The 18,758-nt window shown below is 50.3% G+C and overlaps 2 protein-coding genes across 6 annotated transcripts; both read right to left on the bottom strand.

Annotated features, from left to right (window-relative positions):
• Nucleotides 1–3,615: 3,615 nt before the first annotated feature.
• Nucleotides 3,616–6,159, bottom strand: RPL10A (ribosomal protein L10a). Its single transcript, XM_010994494.3, has 6 exons — nucleotides 6,007–6,159; nucleotides 5,596–5,670; nucleotides 5,429–5,509; nucleotides 4,930–5,078; nucleotides 4,117–4,289; nucleotides 3,616–3,816 (listed from the first exon to the last, which is right to left on the bottom strand). The coding sequence occupies exons 1-6, from the start codon at nucleotides 6,009–6,011 to the stop codon at nucleotides 3,646–3,648; spliced, it is 654 nt and encodes a 217-aa protein (XP_010992796.1). The 5' UTR covers nucleotides 6,012–6,159; the 3' UTR covers nucleotides 3,616–3,645.
• A 936-nt stretch (nucleotides 6,160–7,095) lies between these two features.
• On the bottom strand, nucleotides 7,096–17,137 carry FANCE (FA complementation group E). Of its 5 annotated transcripts, none has more exons than XR_004131222.2 (10): nucleotides 16,670–17,136; nucleotides 13,951–14,575; nucleotides 13,349–13,393; nucleotides 12,988–13,056; nucleotides 12,535–12,678; nucleotides 12,015–12,138; nucleotides 11,714–11,792; nucleotides 10,445–10,507; nucleotides 9,219–9,344; nucleotides 7,096–7,706 (listed from the first exon to the last, which is right to left on the bottom strand). XR_004131222.2 is itself a non-coding variant. In XM_010994496.3 (10 exons), exons 1-10 carry the CDS (start codon nucleotides 16,915–16,917, stop codon nucleotides 7,605–7,607), a joined length of 1,629 nt encoding a protein of 542 aa, XP_010992798.1. In that variant the 5' UTR covers nucleotides 16,918–17,133; the 3' UTR covers nucleotides 7,096–7,604. The 5 variants fall into 5 exon arrangements, 4 of the variants coding, with proteins under 4 accessions (XP_010992798.1, XP_031290729.1, XP_031290728.1 ...); XM_010994496.3 differs by having other exon boundaries at nucleotides 10,445–10,511; nucleotides 16,670–17,133; XM_031434869.2 differs by lacking the exon at nucleotides 9,219–9,344 and having other exon boundaries at nucleotides 16,670–17,137.
• Nucleotides 17,138–18,758: the final 1,621 nt, after the last annotated feature.

Genomic DNA, 18,758 nt, shown 5'->3' with positions numbered 1-18,758 from the left:
CAGGTGACTTCAGTACCCTCATTAAAGCCCCACAGTCCTCAGTGACTGCTACTGTCTCTCTCCGCCCAGTCTTCCTTCTGCAAGGGAAGGGGCTGCCGGGAGGTGAGTGCCCGCCCAGGTGGAAGGCTGCTAGCTAGGGAAGCAGGACTCCAAACCTGCTCCTATCTGCTTGGGAAAACCTCTCCTGAGCCATCCTGTGCTCCCACAGCAGGGACCCCGGAGTAGGGAGTGGAGGAGTGTATCCTCAGTGGACATGCATTAATTATCAGAAATTCAAATTTAACTGGGCATCATGTATTTTTTTATTTTACTTTTAAAATTTTTTTGAGGGGGGAGGTAATTATTTATTTACTTAACGAATTGAACCCGGGACCTCATGCATGCTAAGCATGCACTCTACCAGTTGAGCTATACCCTCCCCCTGGCATTGTATATTTTCATTTGCTAAATCTGGCAACCCTACTCTAGAATCTAGCATCTTCTAGAGCATTCTCATCCAACCTCCAATTTGCAGATGGAGAAACAGATTGAAGTTAAATGCTCTCCTCACTCAGCTGTCAGTGGCAACAGTAATATTTGAACCTGGGCTGCCTGACTCCAGGCACATGCACCTGGTATACTGTTAAATAATCCGATGGCCTTTTTTCTTGGTCCACTGCATTGGAGGGACCCTAGACTGTCACTTACAGGATGGGGAGGGTGCCTGGAGCCCCAACCAGGTGGGAGGAGATCCTGGAGGCAGAAATTGGTTTATGAAGGATCTACCATGTGCTACGCTTAGGGCTGGATGCAAAATCCAATCTAATAGATGACTACATCTGTTAGGTGCTGGAGTCATCACGTGGGTTGTTGCCTTCACTCTCCTGGAGTAAACAGCCTTCAGGTAATTTCTCTTAGAATAGTGTAGGTCTCTCATGCAGAAAACTTGAGAAGTGAACTGTGACTGGCCTTGTTGCTTACCACCCCCCAACACACAAATGTTAACAGGTCAAGGGTGGGTGATAACTACATGGTTTTGAGGTCCCCCGAAGAGGGAAAAACCAGAATAAAAAGGTGGGTCTCGAGAGCCTAAAGCCCAGGACTCTCTCCTGGAAGTGGCTCTCCCTGCTCAAGATTCTGTGGGAAGCTGTAGGGAATGGCCAAGAAAGCAAGGGCCCAAAGAAGAGGCCAGTAGTCCTGTTTGTCCTGCTCCTCTGTTTCTCCCTTCCGACATCCCTAGGGGAGAGAGGAGTGCCATCATTTTGTAAATTCCACAATCAAGGTCCGAGCACTGTGCAGGGGACTCATGGGGGCTCTTTATTTCCCTGTAGCACAAATACTGGAGAACTGGGGCTCCCCCGATAACTGAAACTTTTATTCTAACTCAGGTGCACACAAAGCTTTAGACTAATCATCCTAGAGGCTGGGGTTTGATTACAATAGTTTAACCTTATAAGCCAATCAGTCTGTCACCGCATGTGTTCTCCATTTGCTTTACTTTCCTATTCTGTCTCCTACTCCTTCCTTTTCTTTTTTGTGGTGCTCTGCTCCCCTGGAGGGCAGCGGTGCACAGGCCAGCAGAAAGAGGTGCGTCAGTGTTCGTTAAGCGTAGAGTTGGTGTTGAAGGACTTCTACCCCAATACATAAGGCTTAATACAAAGTGGAGTGGGTTTGATTTAAATTCAGGTGACTCAAATCAATAATCCAGGAAGACCCAAATTCCCGTTTTTTTGTTTTGTTTTTTTTTAAACATCCACAGAATTTCCAAAACTATTTTTAAGGATTTCAATCCTTGGCTGTTTTCAAACAGGAAGATGTGACTGATTTTGAAGGCACCTTGGTCTCCCCATTGATAGGTCCTCAGGACAGCCTCCATCCCATCTGTCCTAACCCCCAATGAGCCAGGCAAGGTACTCATGTACCAGGGCCGGTACACATCCGTATGTAGCTGTACCTATTTACTGTTTTACAGCGTGTTTTTGAGTACTAAGTGCCTGGCACCATGCAAAGCATGCCATGGGTTTAGGTAGGTATCAGCTACACTTTCAGATGAGCTTTCTAGAAGTTAATAGGGTGGCTGAACAGGCTCCTGTGGCTGCTAAGCGCAAGAGCTGGGACTCAGGCAGTGGGGAGGCCTCAGCCCACAGGCAGTTACACAGCTGGCCTTGTACACACATCAGTATATGCCTGGTCAGGAGAATCCTGTGACATCCTTGCTCTACCACATTACTTGTAAGCATGGCGACTGGCATAGGCCCTTCTGGCTCCTGTAAGTGGTTTATCTCAGACCCTGTGATCATCACCTCTTAAGATCTTGGCTGCCAGGGCCCACCTTAGCAAGCACGAGAGACCTGCTCTCTGCTGCTGTACTCAGCTTTGCAAGAGAGGGGGCATAAAATGTACTCATATTTTCTTCCTTTATTAAGTGTTGCCTTTTTGTTTTGTGGGAGGTACTGAGGATTGAACCCAGGACCTCGTGCATGTTAACCCATGTGCTCTACCACTTGAGTTATACCTTCCCTCAAGTGTTGCCTTTTTAAACACCTTAGAACTTCTGGAACTCCCTTCATTTAACTCCTAGCCTTGAATATAAACCACCATTTTGGTATGTAAGCTTCCAATCGCTACGCATAGAAGTTTTTCCTTTCAATATAATTGGGTCCTAGTTTTACAGCCAGCTTTTTTCCCTCCTTATCTACTGGGAACACTGTTCAAGTACCAGAGGAAGGCGCAAGCTAGACCTGTCACTTTGAGAACCAAAATTTGCTGCTCATCACAAGCATTATGGTTACTTTACCTGCAATTAACTTAAAAGCTAAAATGACAAATCCTTTTTGTGAATACTTTGCATTCATCTTTCGGAACACAGATAAAGCTTGTTTTGTGCAGCATTTTTGCTTATGCTTTGGATTAGCCTTTCAGCTTTGGTTCCTTTACCAAAATTAAATGGAGCAAAGTGAAAGGTTGGACCACAGGGATTTCCCACACCAGAAGCTACCTTTCCAGTACTGAGGTGGATGAACTCCCAACAGAAGTTCCCCAGGAAGGGAGGAGGCCTAAGTTTCCAGTTGGATTCCACCCTAAATTCCCCTAGAAAACAGGATCCATGGATCAGTGTTAACCAGGTCTTCTAATTTTTTTCCTAAGCATCTCACCTAGTAAACCCTACCCCAAATTTCGTGGTACTCAATTTGGGGTCAAGTATTAGATGGACCAGTCTAATCTTGGGTTCCTTGGGATCCATACAGACCAAGACCCCAAATAATTTAGACGGGTTAAAAAAACACTCTCCAAACAAAATAGAAGCAACTTCAGGACATAGGTTAAACATGCTGCTGCTGTGAAGGTTCCACCCCTGCCCTTGCACTGGTAACCAGCCGCAGCAGTACAGGTTGGGGCCTTGATCTGCTCCACTCAGTTTTTCTAAAAGCTTCAGCCCTGATTTAGCAGCCCTAATGTAACACTTTAAGTATCCAAGAGATACTTATCCAAGACTGCAAGGCTTTGAAGGAAGAATGCCCTGCCTTGTTTGTAGTGAAGGACTAACAAACCTTCACTGGGCCATCAGAGCAGTGCTGTAGCGCACAAGGTCAGCTTCCAAAGCACCTCCCTCCCCATAGCCACAGGAGACACATAATGGTGGCAGCTGGTTTATTAAGCTGTGCCTTAGTATAGGCGCTGGGGCTTGCCCATGGTGCTTTTAATGTACAAAGCCCGGACATTCTGCCAATTTTTCTTGAGCAATGACACCAGGAAATTGACAGCTAAGTGGATGTTGTACACAAGCTCATCATCTGTCATTTTCACATGGCCAACAGCCACTGCCAGACACAGCACCTGTGGGGAGAGGAAGGTCAGATCAGGTTAGTGGTTTGATGCAAGAGATCATGAGGGGGCGGGCCCATCTACAAGCCATGTGGCCCATCCATCCCCGCCAGTGACCTAGTGAGCAGTAGTGCTTTTTGGCCCTAGACCAAGATCAGAGCTTTTTGGAAAGCTTCAATCCTGTTACGATGACTATCACAAGTTCTGAATACTCACAGAAATGCAAACCAGAACACCCATTTAGAAAATGTGGGTAAACTTCAGGGCCCTGCCACTATCACCACTACTGCTTAACCTATACAACCTCCTCACCTTCTTCATCTGGAACTTGATCGTGGACTTCACTTCATCAACTTTGGCTACCATATTCTCATTGTGGGTCAGCAAGGAAGGGAACTTGCCAGCCTTATTCAGACCTGGGCCCAGGATTCTTGGGATCTGCTTGATCAGAGACTCTGAAGCCAAAAAGGCATCATACTTCTTGGCTGGTAAAGAGAAGAAACTATTAGATACTTATCTAATGGCCTCTAACCAGCACTCTACCCACCTCTCTAAGTACCAAGTCTTTTAAATCCTCTCCCCATTCCAATTTATCTTCATCCTCTGGACTTTTAGTGGCCCAAAATTCACAGGAGACCCACAGCAGAAGCCCAGGCTGACTCATAATCCACATTGCAATGGGAATGTTCACTCATTAGTTAAAACTGGCTTCAAACCCTGCCCTTCCTACTTTCTAGCTACTCAACAACTGGGGAAATCTGTTTCTGACCTGTAAAATGCTCAGATCACGTAAGATAAAGATTAAGATGAAAGAACTGGAGCTGTAGGTAGAAATCCAATGCAGAACATACCAGCACCTGACCTGTCAACTTGATTTATCTCGCTTCCTCTAGAAAAGAACCACTCACTACCTGGCTTCCTTCCGCTATCAAATTAAATCCTCAAAGCAAAATGCAATTTTCACATGGCTAAAAAACACAAGTAACCAACCACAGCAGATCCTTTGTCATGACTACCTTTTTCATTTTAAAATTCAAATAGCAGAAAGTACCAGTATTCTACCACTCTCACGAGAAACTGCCCCTACCCTACCCCCTCATACAATACCACACCAAGCAAACTCACCCAGCTTCTTAACTAGTTTCTTATTCTTGTTAAGCTTCTTCAGAGCCTCGATGTCCATGTGGGGGATATCCACAGCCTTGGCCTCATCACAATGCTGCTGGTCCCCCAGAACACATACGGAGAACTTGGGGCGGGGAGTAGATTTCAGCCTGCGTTTTGGGGAACAAAAGGTCATGCCCAGCCCTGGGTCAAGGGCAGGTGAAAGGGTCTGGGTCCGCTGCAGCACTGAGCCTTACCCAGAGCGTCCACATTCACCAACAGCTAGTCTGGCTTCTCAAACTAGCCGGCGGGCTCGGCCAAGGCCTCCCCACGCCTCCCCTCTTGTTTTAAGACCCAGGGTGGGGGTCCGTCCAGACACGCCTGCCCGGAGCAGGGGGTCTGAACTACCCGGGCACTTCAGTGCCGCACGTGCTTGGCCGCCTCGGGCTCAAACGGAGCCTAAAAGGAAGAGACGGGCACGGGGACACTGAGGGCCGGGTGGTGTCAGAACGGTGCCAACCTGACGGTGCCCGAGAAGCGTTTGTCCTTCTGAGGGTCATAGTTCTTCAGGCTGATCTGAAGTTCCACCGTCTCCAAAAACCTTAGAAAAAGTAAGGAGATTAGCCGGCCGCCCGCGGCTCCTCAAGCCAGCCCTGGCCTGCCCTCCCCGAGGAGGCGGGCACTTACTTCCGGCGCTTGCGCTGGTTTCCGTGCAGGACTTCCCGCACCGCCTCGTACAGGGTGTCGCGGGAGACCTTGCTGCTGCAAGACAGAAGCAAGACGAGCGCTCAGGACCCGGGAGCAGCGTGTCAAGCCCTCTGCGTGTCCAAAGCCTCAGGGTTCGAGCGGCGCAGCTGACTACGACGTACTCCCCGGGGATTCCGGACACCAAGTGGGGCGATTTAGGCCTGAGAACCAGATGGAAGCCCCGGGAAAGAGGAAACCCTACTGACGGCCGCCTGCAGGCTAAAGCCTGGAAAGAAAGCCCCGCAGCGAAGCAGGAGCAAGGACCCCCGACCCCACCCGCAGTGTCTTCCTCCCAAAAGGAGCACCTGTAGACGCGGATGAATGCGGATACCACCCGAGAGCACCACTCACCTCATAACGCCTTGCTCCGCGACAGCCGGGAAAAAGACAAGCCCTGTTCGCGCATGCGTTCAAATAGGACCTTATTCTCGCGAGAGACACCTACTTCCGGTGGCTTCCTTCTTGAGCACGGTCAGGCAACTCAGTCCCGGGGTTGGGGGGCGCTGCCTGCGGCCGCGAGAGGGCGCCACCGGCGCGCGTTGCATCTTTAGACCCGCGCGCGGCGACCCGAGATGCGGCGGGGGGGGGGGGGGGGGGGGGGGGGGCCCGTGGCAACTGAGAATACCCACTTTCTCGCCGGCTGCTACCAGGCTCTTAGGGAAGAGACCGGGTCCAGGGCTCAAGCCGCAGGAGTTACACTACTGGGCACCGCACTGTGACGGCCGCCGAAGTATGCAGTTCCCGCACGTTTGTCGCTCAAACCTGCTCCCGCTTCCTCCTGCCCTCCGCACCTGCTTGTTCTCAAAAGCTGGCTTTACTCCTGACCTCTCTCCCTCACCTTGTTCTAGCGCGGGCTCACGGCCCCCGAGGAGGTTGTGAGAAGGGAAACGTCAAGAGCTGTTCCTGGCCCCTCAGGGTCTGCAGTGGGGAAGAGCGGGGAAGGTTCTGTAATGAACTTTCACCTGATAGTTGACTCAGTAACATCTACAGGTTAAGTGTTTACTATGAATAAGGCACCTAGCTAAGTGCTTTGGGAGTAAATATAAAGATGTAAAACACACGTCTACAGTATTGCACACCCCTTCTGCCTGTCCAACAGGCCCCATCCTCTGCTCTGTCCACAGTAACCCCAGGAGCCCCTCAGATCCCGCCTCAAATACCACCTGCCCCAAAAGCCTTCTCCAGCTCCAGGCTGATCACTCCCACCTTCAGTCCCCCTCCCCCCAGTGCTCAGGAGTCCCTTGCTCAACAGACAGCTCTGGTAGGGTTGGGGTGGGTGGTGTCACATTATCTGGCCCACAGAAGGTGAATGAACTTGGGAATTCTACCACCTTCCCCTAACAGAACACTTCATAGGGAAAAAGATGCCGCTGCCACTGACGGGGGGTGGGGGGTGGGCAGAGGTGGTGGTGGTGGTGTGTTTTCAACAAATACTCAGAGTTAAGAGGAAGGCAGGCCCTGCTTCTAATAAGACATAATTGAGCCTCCTGCTTTTAATAAAATACTGTTGATGAATTATTATTCAAGTCAGAAACAAGAACACAGAAGATCGTAACATACACCTGAGAACAAGAGATTTGTGCTGAGCACACAGGTCCCCCAGAGCTCCTGGAGTATCATTCGTCCACTCTGCGTCTGGTTGGACCCTACTGAAGCCTACCTTAAAGTTTCTGTCCCCACAGCCTGAGGGAGAAGTGACAAGGAGGGAGCTCACAGTCAGCAGCCCTTAGTAATATAGTTTATCCAGTCCCCGTAGACTGGGACCCTCCCTGCTGGCTGGGAGGCCCAGATGGCCTCTCTGCAGCCTGCTGCCTGGAGGCAGGTGATCCCTAGGAAGGCCAAGCTCAACCTTTACCCCACATGAGGAGTCAGGGTGAGGTGCCCAGGGCAGAAGTGTCCTTTAGGAAGCTGGTGAGGGAGCTCCAGGAGGGTGGTCCCTTGGTGGATGGTCAGAGGGTCAGATGTCTCAGGGCAGCCTGTAGGGACTTCCTCAGGAATGTGGTGTTGAACTCGATGGCTGCAGCCAGGCCCAGTCTCTGGATCTCAGTGATCTGGAGAGAAGAATCATGTCAGGACTTCAGCAGCTGATCCCTCCCCTCTGCCCTCTTCCCTGGGGCTGTTTAGTTAGAAGATAGGAATCCAGGACACAAGGACAATAGGAGGCAATGACTCCCTGAGCAATCTAACCTCATTATCTCACCATGGTTAAGCAAGGTCTTTGGATTCAGGTAACCCTGGGTCAGATACTAACTGCACAAATTGCTAAGTCAGTCACATTAATAACTGCTGACAATCATTAGGTGCTTACTATGTGGCAGCACTTTCTATGCATTACTTCATGTAATCCTCACAACCCTCCCATTTTATAGATGAGGAGACTGAGGTTCAGAGACACTCCACTGTGGCTGCCACCTTCCCTCTGGGCCACACTTTTCCTTCCCTGACCTGTTGCTACAACCTCCTGACAGGTCTCTACCCTCTATCTTCACTCTCCAATCCCCACTCCTTACAAAGGCCAGACGCTTCTTTATAGATTGCAAATCTGACCAAGTCACTCCAGCTGAAGGCCCCAAGATAACTCCTGATGCCTCATACTGGAGGCCCTTCTTCCAGGATCTACAGGGAGTTTCCAGAGGATCCAGGAATCTCCCGAAATTGTGCATCAGATGTGCATTCATATTTTCATTTTCCTGGGAGGATGTCTAGCTTTCATCAAATCATCAAATGGGCCTGTGACTCCTCAGAGAAGGGTAAAGAGCCAATAGCCAAGAACACCTGGCCTTCAGGACAAAGTCCAAGCTCCTCCCAACCTGTAGGGCCCTCCATAAGATGCTACCATGGCCTGGCAGGGCAGTGTGACCTTGGGTAGGTTACTTTAACCCGAGTCTCAATTTCCTCACCTATAAAACGGAGCTAATAATAGTATCTTCTCATAGGACTAACATGGAATAAACCAGCAAGTTAACAAATGGAAAGGGCTTAGAACGGGGGGCCTAGGACATAGCAGGGACTATGCAAGTATTAGCTCTCAGTATTTTAGCTCTCTAACCTCATCTCCTACCACCATCCACTCTCAAGTTTTTAGGCCCCAGCTATCTGCAGATCCCCTTTGACATTCACGCTCACTGTATTTCTTTTACCTGGAATGCCCTTTACTCCATCTCAGCCCTTGACCAACAGGCACCCTTAAGAGTCAGAAAGCCTGTCCTAGCTCCCAACCACAAAGTTTAGTTGGCCTCTCCTCCTCTGTCATCAAATGCCCTGTGCACACCTCTCACCTGGCTCCTACCATATATTACAATGATCTGTGTATCACCTCTCTCCCCTCTCACTAGCCTGGCACCGGGGTAGAGGGTCAAGTCAAGGACAGGGACTGCATCATGGTCACTATTGATCCCCCAGTGCCCCATGTAGTATTTGGCCCACTGTGGTTTTGGCTGGATGAAGGAACTCCTAAGCAGTCTCATTCCCCAGCTAGGCTTGAGGTCCTGGCAGATATTCATATATCCCCCTGGCAGGCTCAGAGCAGCAGGACCAACCCTTGTGGCCAAATGAACACTCACATTAGCCTGATACTTGGTCATCACTGTCAGCATGAGCTTGGCATAGGCCATTGACATGGTGGCTGCTGGCCCCTCTTTATAAAGTTTCTCCATCAACACATTGAACTTCTCAGGCGGCATCTCCACCTGCACACGTTAGGAGATGGGACAGTAGCACAAGTTAGGGCCCTAGATTCAATTTCTAACTCTACCACTTCCTAACTAGGTGATCCTGGACTGGTCACTTAAGCCAACTAAGCCTCAGTATCCACATCTGCAAAATGGGACTCATAATATTTAACTCTGAAGACTGAGAAAAGGATTAAATGAGATAATGCACATAAAGCCTGGCACATAAGTCTCAGAAAACAGTGGCTACAATTGCAAAGGCTCAGATTAGGACCAAAGGAAGGCCAAACAACTAGCGTGGTTTAGTGGTTGAAGATATAAAGGAGAGGTCCCAAGGGGTACTGCCAGCATAATAACAATAGCTCTTCAAAGCAATAATTTAATACACACTTATTATGCATTTGGTACCATTCTGAGCACATGACACCACTTACACCATTTAAACCTGACCCCAACTTTGTAGGGTAGGTGCTATGATTGCTCCCCTTTTGCAGATAAGGAAACTGAGACATAAAGAGGTTAGGTCAACTACTTAAGTTATAAACACATGAGTCAGAATTTTAGGTACTGACATGGAAAAATTGCCAAAAAATCCTGTCAAATTAAAAACGCAAAGAACAGAAGAGCAATGACCTTGGTATGTTACCATCTATGTAAAAAGCAGATGAAAAGTAAATTTAAACATGTGTCCTTGTTTATATAAGACATCTCTGGGAGTGTTCTGTAACTGGTAACACTGATTAGTCCTGGGGAGGGGAATCTGGATGGCTAGAGGGAAATTTTTCACTATATCCTTTTAAGCTTTCAAAATTTTTGAACATATGAATCTATTACCTATTCAACAATAAAATTAAATTTGTACTCACACATCAGAAAGTCCCTCCCCAAGGCCACACAGCACAAGAGGCAGAGCTGGGATCCACCATGCAGTCAGCTCTCTGCTACTAACCTTCCAGCCCCAGGACTCTCCCACTGTCATGGGGCACCCTACTGGAGGGCAGCTGTCCTGCTTGCCCCTCCATTACCTGCACCAAAGGGGTCAGAAACCCAGGAGACCCACCCCCGTTCACAGCACTGCAGCGCTTCTTTGCCCACCCTTCGCACTGCAGCCTGCTCACCTGCCGCTCCAGGAGTGACTGCAACACCAAGAAAGACTCCTCCTTCCACGGCAGCTCCAGGATCTGTCTGCAAACACAAGCCCCAGTGAGAAAAGCCCAGATGCCCACCCACGCCTGGGTGTCTACTACTCCTGCCCCGAGGCAGGGCAAGGCCCTGGAGACAGCCAAGACTCTCAGTCAACAGAGGAAGCAGTCAGAGCCTCCTGATGCTGGCGGCTACCTGGTGAGCCCATACTCAGTGCAGGGAAGGCCACAGCCCAAGTACTCCAGAGCTGACAGTGAAGGATCTGGCAATGATGTATAAAGGTCTCCTGAAAAAAAGACTGCATCCTGTTTGCACAGTGAGGTCCTCTCCAGCTACACCTCCTTCTCTGCTGTGCAGTCCTCAGCTGGTCTGGAAAGGCAGCATGTCACATGGAAACAGTGTGGCTTCTTGGGTGCACAGACTTGGGTTCGATCCCAGGCTTTTTCACTTACTGGCTGTGTGACTTCTGGCCAGGTCCCTTAACCTCTCCGAGCTTCAGTTTTTCAATCTCTAAGGTGACAGCAGCACTGACCTCGCAGGATTGCATGAAGACTAACTGAGGTAATGAATCTAAAGCACAGAAAAGTGCTTGATAACTGGCAGCTGATATTATTTTAAAGACTGTCACCTTCTCACATTATACTTAGCATTTTCTATTTCACATTGGTGTCCAATGAGGTCTTACCTACTCACTGTTTCTTGATTCCCCAATTTTAATACCCAAACTTAACACCAACTTAATAACAATTTTTGAACACTTACTAGGTGCCAAATCCTGTGCTGAGTTCTTTATACTTAATATCTAGAAAAATCCTATGGAATGAATACATATTATCCCTATTTTTCGTATGTGGAAACAGAGGCTCAGAAGGATGGACTAACCTGTTTGAATTCACATATTTAAATAGAAGACAAGGCTGAGACTGTAAACTATGTCTGTCTGACTCCAAAGCCAGCGCTCTGAGCCACTGTGCCACGTTCCAGCTATGCCGTGAACTCCAGAGCAGGAGCACCAGCATCTTCTCTGCATTCCCTGGGCACCTGACTGGAACCCTGGGCTTGGGAAGGCACACGGGAAGTCAACTTGCAGAGGCCCATGGGGTTCAGGGCAGTGAGAGGGGGCGTTGGCTGTGCTGCTGCCCGTCTTTTGGGCACAGAGCCTGGTGCCCAGCCAGCTCCCGTCCCGGAATTGCGAGCAGGCTTGGAGAAGAGGGTGGGGGCAGCATGAGGGTCTGTGTACTCACCCCAGCATCAGAACCTGCATGTCTGGCTCCAGGGCCTTGTCCTTCATAAGGCAACACAGTAATTCTGTTTGAGCTGGACCTGGGCAGGGGACAGCAGAGGGGAGAAGTCTAGGGGAAAACGGCAGGAAAGAATGGGGCTAGCGGGGAACAAAATGCCTGGCTCATTAAAGGGGCATCATCAGGAAGGCAACAGATATCTTTATTCATTGAATATTCACCTCCTGCCTGGGCCACCCTGGGGTGAAGGTGCTGGGAACAGGGAGGGAAGAGCTAACAGGCCTGGGACTGGTTCCAGAATTACCTGTTCTTGGGGCTTGGAGCACAGGGCCAAGGAGGGCTCTGCAGACAGCGTAGGTATACTTGGTACAGAAGGCAGTCAGGGCAGTTGTGAGCAGGCGGGAGGCTGAGGAAGTAAGGGAGAGAATCTACAACCAATGGGAAGGAAAATATTAATTTCTTCTTCCCATCAATAAATGTTTATCAGACACATATTTCAGATGCTGACACGTTACAGAGGAAAAAAATCTTTTATCTAGGACTAACATGGACTCACTCATTGGAAAGGACATATAGCTCCGTTCCCCAGGTCCCAAATCCCTAATCCCAAATCCCAATTCCTTCAGCTTCCGGAAGGGTCGGGGGCCCAAGAGGGGAGTTAGCTGTCATGTGGTAGATGTCCTAGGCGTCCATGCCCTTGCCTTGCCCCAGGCTCCCGGGACAGGCCAGATGCAAGGCTGGGAACCCTGTCTCCTACCCTTCTGAGGGCTCAGGCTCTCTCCCTCATTGTCCTTGGCACTCCAAGTGCATCCCAGTGCACCTACCCGTTCAAGAAAGAGGCTTCTGGTCAGCACAGTAGCATTGCTTAGGCTGAGATCTGGGGAAAGGGCCAGCAGCCAGGTGCAGAGCTGCAGGAGGCCAGCGTCTGAGAGCTGTGGGAGCTGCAGCTGGGCACACAGCAGGTCCACCTGCCAAGGAGGAGGGATGACACTGGGACACTCAGTCTGACTCTGCTGGGCTGTGTCAAGCCAACCAGGTGGCAGAAGGGGCAGGGCAAGGGCACTCCAGGGTCAGGAAAGGCTGGGAGAGCTGCCCTATGGGGAGGAACCAAGGGCTAAAAGAAACCAGTCAGGGTGACCCCTGCCCCTGAGAGACCAAACAACCCAACAAAATCCCCTCCCCAAGTTCCCACATGAGGCAGGGAAACACAAACTGAAATGGAAGAAAGCTGGGGAGAGATAATGTGTCCTCAGGCCCAGGCAGCCTTTCTGACTCACCTGGCTGGGACTGCATTCGTGGAGAAGCTGCAGCTCAACTGGTGGGGCACCCTCCAATCCCTCCAACCCCTGGGAAGGCAAGTCCCATGTTAGGGCTGGCTGGGCTCTCAGCTGCCCCTTTGACTGGCAGAGTGGGTGGCTGAGGCCCCCCAAAGGTGCTACTAGAAGAGAAGGACTCATCTGAGGTTAGACAACAAACTTGGGCCAAAAACAGCCTTTGCAGTGACCGTCCTCTGACCTTCTCTCCACCCCCCTCACCCAAATAGCCTGTGCCTCACTGCACTGGGGCTTCCCCGGGCACAGCTGAGGTCCAGGCAGAAGGTTGAAGAAGGGCTCTGGGGAGCAGGGTCAGGCCAGTCACCTCCCCGAAGGTCCTGAGCAGCTGCTGCAGCCTGGGAACCTGATCCTGCAGAGGAGAGCCCAGTCATTGCCAAGTCCCTGCCTGCACAGCGTGGCCCCAAGCCCTGTCACTGGGAGCTAGTAGGCAAAGATGACTCATGACAGCCAAGAATATGAAGCCTGAACCTTGAAAAGTGCTTAAGAACTCAAACTAGACAAGGCTCCTGTAAATCCAACTGTAAAGACTCATCTTCTCTGCATCCATCCTAATGGGGGCAGACCCAGGCCTTGGGCTGGAAGGACAGGCTGGATGCTGGCACCATTCCCCCTATTCCCATAAGATGGGGTGGTGGGGGTGGCTTCAGAGCCTCTCCTCTTACCTGATACCCTTTAACCTCACATTATTGATCATTAGGTTAAGGGTTCCCACTCCCAATAACGCCCTTCCCCACCCCCTCCTCAGAGTCTGTGGAGCAGAAACTACATTCCCTCCACCCCACCCTCCTTCCCCTTGCTCCACGGACTAGTCATCCCAAATGGGAAATAGCGTCCCAGTGGGCTTTCACCCTGTATAAACCCCCACTCCTGAGGGGTCACTCTAAACCAGCCTCCTCATCCTAGTACCTGGATAGCTTTGGGCAACTCCAAACTCTCAGGTAGGCCCTTAGCATCCTCTAGACTTGGAGCAGCCTCACTGGGCTCAGCCCCCATGGCAGGCTGCTTCTCAATGGGTGATGCACCTCCTCCATCAGCCAGGGACTCCGAAGATTCACGTTCAGGTCTTGCTTCCTGACGACCTGCCTCTTTCTCTTCTTCCTTTTCCAAACACCGGAACCTTTTGGGGGCCCTTTCCCAATCAGGACTGGCAGACTCTTCCTCTGGCCCCTTTCTGCGTTTCCCAGGCCACTGGGAGTCCTTGTCCTTCTCTTCTTCCTTTTTGGGGTCTGGAGCATGGGGCCATCTCAGCTTCCTGCCCCCTTGGCCCAGCTGCCTACACAGGCCTCGGAGCTGTCTCTGGCACCTTGCAGATAGTGGGGATGCTCCCTCAGTGGAGGCCCCAACACCCAGATCCTTTCGCAGCAATTCCCCAAGGGCCCGGAGCCAGAGATCAGGGTCAGGGCTTGGGTCCTGGTATGCAATCTGCAGTACAGGGAGGAGACTGCTTTCAGGCAGTGATGGCCAAACAGCCATCAGCAGAGACATCAGATTCCTTTGGCATAATGGGGGCAATTGTAGCAGCAGCGGTTTCCTGGATAGCAGAGGGAGAACAAGCAGTTAAGAGTATCTTGCTGAAAGGAATACAGGGCAGACTGGGCAGAGCTAGAGGCTAGATGGCAATGGACAGACTGGGAGCCAGCAGCTGTAAGTCAGTTTGGATGGAGAGGGGCTAGCACGGGAGTCATTCAACAAGTGTCCATTGAGCATCTATTCTATGGTAGGCCCTGCTCTTTGACATCACTTATTCCAGCTCAAAAATTCCCCTATCATAGATCCATGCTTGTTTTACATATACACATATATATGTATATAAAACCCTTCCCCAAACTTGAGGTAAAAATACTACTCCCAAATGCTGTGCTATGCTTAGTCTGCAGCCTGTGCTCCCCTTGGCAATCCCCTGGAGCTCACAGGGTCACACCAGTCCAGCTCTGATGTTCCTTTCACCGAACTGAGTTCCTGAGACACGGAGGCAGTCTCCTTTCTCTGTGTCCCAGTACCTAGCACAGGACCAGCCCATAGAAGGCACTTGGTGCACATTTACTGAATGAATGAACTCTCTGGGAATAAGTGTTCCAAGATCAGCAAGACTGCTGAGGACAATGTAGCTGTCTGTAATGTTACAAAGGCATGAATCCAGATGTTGTGTGACCTGACGCTTGTTGGCGTGGCAAGCAGGTCATGGGTGCATCTAGCCTATCACCCATCATGCCTCTGCTTCCCTCCATTCATGACTTAACGGGGCTGTTCCTCACACACAGAGGCAGTTGGGATACGTGAGAGAGGAAAGCAACCCTGACTTTTATTTTTGTATGTGGAAAAAAACACTAAGTGAGAGAAAAAGGAGAGTAAAAGTTAAAAAGATGGTCAACTTGTGGTGGAGGATACTGGGAGTAAAGAAGTGGGGGAGATCCTACTCCAAGGACTTTTACTTTTTATGTGTGGACCCCCTTACCAGAATGATTTAAATGCATAAAATAAAATACATAGAATTACAAAATAAAACAATTATAACAATTATACTGAAGTAAAGTTCTATCCAGGACTCTAGGTTAAGTCCCTTTCCCTTACTCAGTCCAGAAACAGCCAGATAGCTGGACAAACGTTTCTATACCCTTCAATTTGGGGCTTCTGAAAATTCTCTTGAAAGAAATGGAATGTGGGAAGAAATTATTAGAACTTATATTTCTACTTATCTAAAACATAAAAGTTAATAGAAATGTTTAATATATGGACTGGCCTTCAATATTCCAGTCCAATTCTTAGAGAGGGGTATCCAAGGAGAGTGGGAGGTCTGCTCCTCTGCCCTCTAGACGCTGAAGGTGTTACCTCCCTCCCTTTCTGCATTTTAGTTGACTATGATAGTTAAGTGATCTATGTATGAATGCTGTATTATCTTTAACAAAACAACCCTCACAAAATGGACACATGGCTTATAAGAATGCCTGAAAAGAACCTGAATATCAATAACGAAAGTACAACCTAGTAAAAAAAATGTCAGAGCTGACACTTCTGCTCCTAGTAGGAATTCTTAGCCACATAAAGAGGGGGGCAAGTTCCAAGTCATCCAAAAGACTAGAAATTACCAAGAACACCATCCTTAAGGGAAGAGGGTTTGCCTTAAAATCTGTATCATGCTTTGAAAAATTGATAATATAAAGCCACCACGATCAGATGTTTAATGTCATTTACCACTTCTAAATTTCTATTTTTGTATGCCTAACTGTACATATTTTGACACACGTGTTCGCTTTACACACGTAAAGTACACCTATACTGAGGGAAGGGATCGAGTTTTTAAAGAGAAGTAAGTGACCAGTATCAACTGGAGTCCACTGACAGATTCATTTACACTTAACCAAAGGCCCGTGTCTTCTGTCTAGGTATGCCGCACCAGCCGGCATCCAGCAGGTAGTCAACGAAGGTCTGCTGGCTGCCCCTCCTCACGGGCTGCGTGGCATGGACCCGCTTGCTGAGGGGAAGTCAGTAACCTCTCTGTGCCTCGGTATTCTCATCTAGAGAAGGAATGTTGAGCCAGCCCTTGCCGCACACGACCGTGGAGGATGAAGGGCGGTGCCCCCGGCCGCCGAGACCAGCAGGGAAGGAGGAACGCGGGCTGACTTACAGCTCCAGGCGACAGTCTGGGCCCTCCACCATGGGCTCCTCCCGGCACAGCGCCTGGAGGACCCGGCCCCAGCCGAAGGGCTCTCCGCCGCGGCCGGTCATCGCCCGCAGCACCCGCAGACCGCGCCGCGCCCCGTCAGGCCCCGCCTGCAGCGCCTGTAGTAGTAGTCGGGCGGGGGCCTCCAGCTGCGCCCAGGGCTCCTGCTCCGCGCCCTCAGCCTGAGCGGGCACGGCCTTCGGGGCCTCCATGCCCGGGGCCCGGGAGCCACACTGCCGCACTCTGGTTTCGGGCCTCAGCACCCAAACCAGGGGAGAAGGAGAAAGACGCCAGCGCCAGCCCCGAAGCGGCCGCAAGTCTCCTCGCGCGCCCGCCACATTCCCTTCTCAGCTCTCGAGAACGTGCTCGGATTTGCGTTCGGCATCGGACAAGGAAGGGAGTGAGGAGCGGCCGGAGAGGCACGGGGGCGGGGCACGAGGGCAGGCCGGAAGGGGCGGGGCCCGGAACGCTCCCGGCCAGAGAGGAGGAGCAGAAGGGAGTAGCTAGGCGAAGGCTGAGCGGGGGCGGGTCCACAAATAGGTTGGTGGGCGGGGTCATGCAAGAGATTGCTGGGGGGTGGGGCTTGGTGGAGGGGCGGGTCTTTGGCTGCTCCGCTGCTGACCCTAACCGCCTTCCTTCCTCCACCGCTCAAGAGGGTGGGCCGGGCGGCAGAGGGCAGAATGGATGTCAGGAATCCTATTGTACTTCAGGATCGTTTAATTTTAGCTGATGTCTATGTTGCTTGTAGATCATGGGCTTTGCCATAGGATTTGATCATAATTTTCCACCTCACCGTAGCATCACCTCTTCCACAGGCCATCAACTGCCATCATGCAGAAATATTTGTTGAACCAGTATACCTGAGAATGGAGTCTCAGCAAAACCTAACGCCATCTATATGGCCAAAGGCCTTACTGTGAACTTCCTCCCAAAGACCTAGGAGCGGCCTTGCTCTGGTTGTTCATAAGGGGCCAAGAGTGCCTCCACCTCCAGGGTTTCAGTTAAGGAAGTGGAGGAAGCAGTCTTTCAGGGAAGGGGGGGTCACTGCAGAGGACAGGAATAGGACAGGGAGAGGGGAGAAGAGCCCCACAGCATCCCATAAACCCTATTTTGCGTGCCAGCTTGTATTTCTCATCCTCCCAGCTTCTGCTGCCACATACACATCCACTGAGTAAATCTGTACTGAGCACCTTATGGCTCGGGATACAGGGAACACAATAGAGACCCTTGCGCTCATTGTTGCTGACACTCAAGCAGAGACAGACAACTAAATAAGTAAACAACAGGATGCTTGTTTGTGGTAAGTGCTTTCAAGAAGAATAGACTAGGGAAGGGAGATAGAATGAGGTAGTTTTATATAGGTAGTCAGGCAAAACCTGAAGGAGATAAGGTAGCGGTCTGTGAGGGAACAGCAAATGCAAAGGCTCTGGGGCAGAAGCATGGTTGGAGCAGAGTGCAGTTGCTAGGAAGTAACAGGAGATAAGATCAGAGAGAGAACCAAACCAGGTCTTATACCACCTTGAGGTCAGAGAGTGGAATCTGTCTTTCATTCTGAATAGTCTGGGAAACCACAGATATATATTGGGGGGCTAGTAATTAGGTTTACTTATTTATTCAAAGGAGGTACTGGGGATTGAACCCCGGACCTTGTGTATGCTAAGCATGCGCTGTACCATTTGAGCTATACCCTCCCCACCGCCACAGGCATATTTTGAGCTGCATCTGATTTCCATTAGCACCCAAATTTTTATTTTTTTCCAAAATGATTTCAAGGGAGCTGTTGAAAAAGACTAAGCATTATTTCTTCGATAATGCCTGCTTTGCAAAGGCCAAAATGGTAGGAAAGAAGTTTCTTCCAAGCACCTCTATCTCAGGTGAGCAGTTCTAACCTCATAGATGTTTTTGGTCTTCAAATGACCAAATGCTGGTCTTCAAATGCTGTTAGGGCCCGGGGCGAGGTGGGGGGAGGCCCTGAGAAGTAGTAGGCAGGGCCAAGAATGCTAAACAGCTTTCAATGCCCTGCCCCCCTCAGTTTTACTCAGTGGTGTCTCTG

Source organism: Camelus dromedarius, chromosome 19, assembly GCF_036321535.1.
Source record: "Camelus dromedarius isolate mCamDro1 chromosome 19, mCamDro1.pat, whole genome shotgun sequence".
NCBI classification, from domain to species: Eukaryota; Metazoa; Chordata; class Mammalia; order Artiodactyla; family Camelidae; genus Camelus; species Camelus dromedarius.
The sequence above is the reverse complement of the archived record's forward strand: the minus strand, read 5'-3'. Positions and strand labels throughout refer to the sequence as shown.

Bases quoted from the DNA above. Each gene is read 5' to 3' on its own strand.
- RPL10A (XM_010994494.3), bottom strand. The intron at 5,079-5,428 runs GTTGGCACCGTT...CCCAAAACGCAG, and splicing joins CGCTTCTCGGGCACCGTCAG to GCTGAAATCTACTCCCCGCC. The intron at 4,290-4,929 runs GTGAGTTTGCTT...TCTCTTTACCAG, and splicing joins GAAACTAGTTAAGAAGCTGG to CCAAGAAGTATGATGCCTTT.
- FANCE (XM_010994496.3), bottom strand. From the start codon at position 16,917: ATGGAGGCCCCGAAGGCCGTGCCCGCTCAGGCTGAGGGCGCGGAGCAG. The intron at 14,576-16,669 runs GTAAGTCAGCCC...TCTGCTATCCAG, and splicing joins CCAGACTGTCGCCTGGAGCT to GAAACCGCTGCTGCTACAAT. The intron at 10,512-11,713 runs GTGAGTACACAG...TTGTGTTTGCAG, and splicing joins ATGCAGGTTCTGATGCTGGG to ACAGATCCTGGAGCTGCCGT.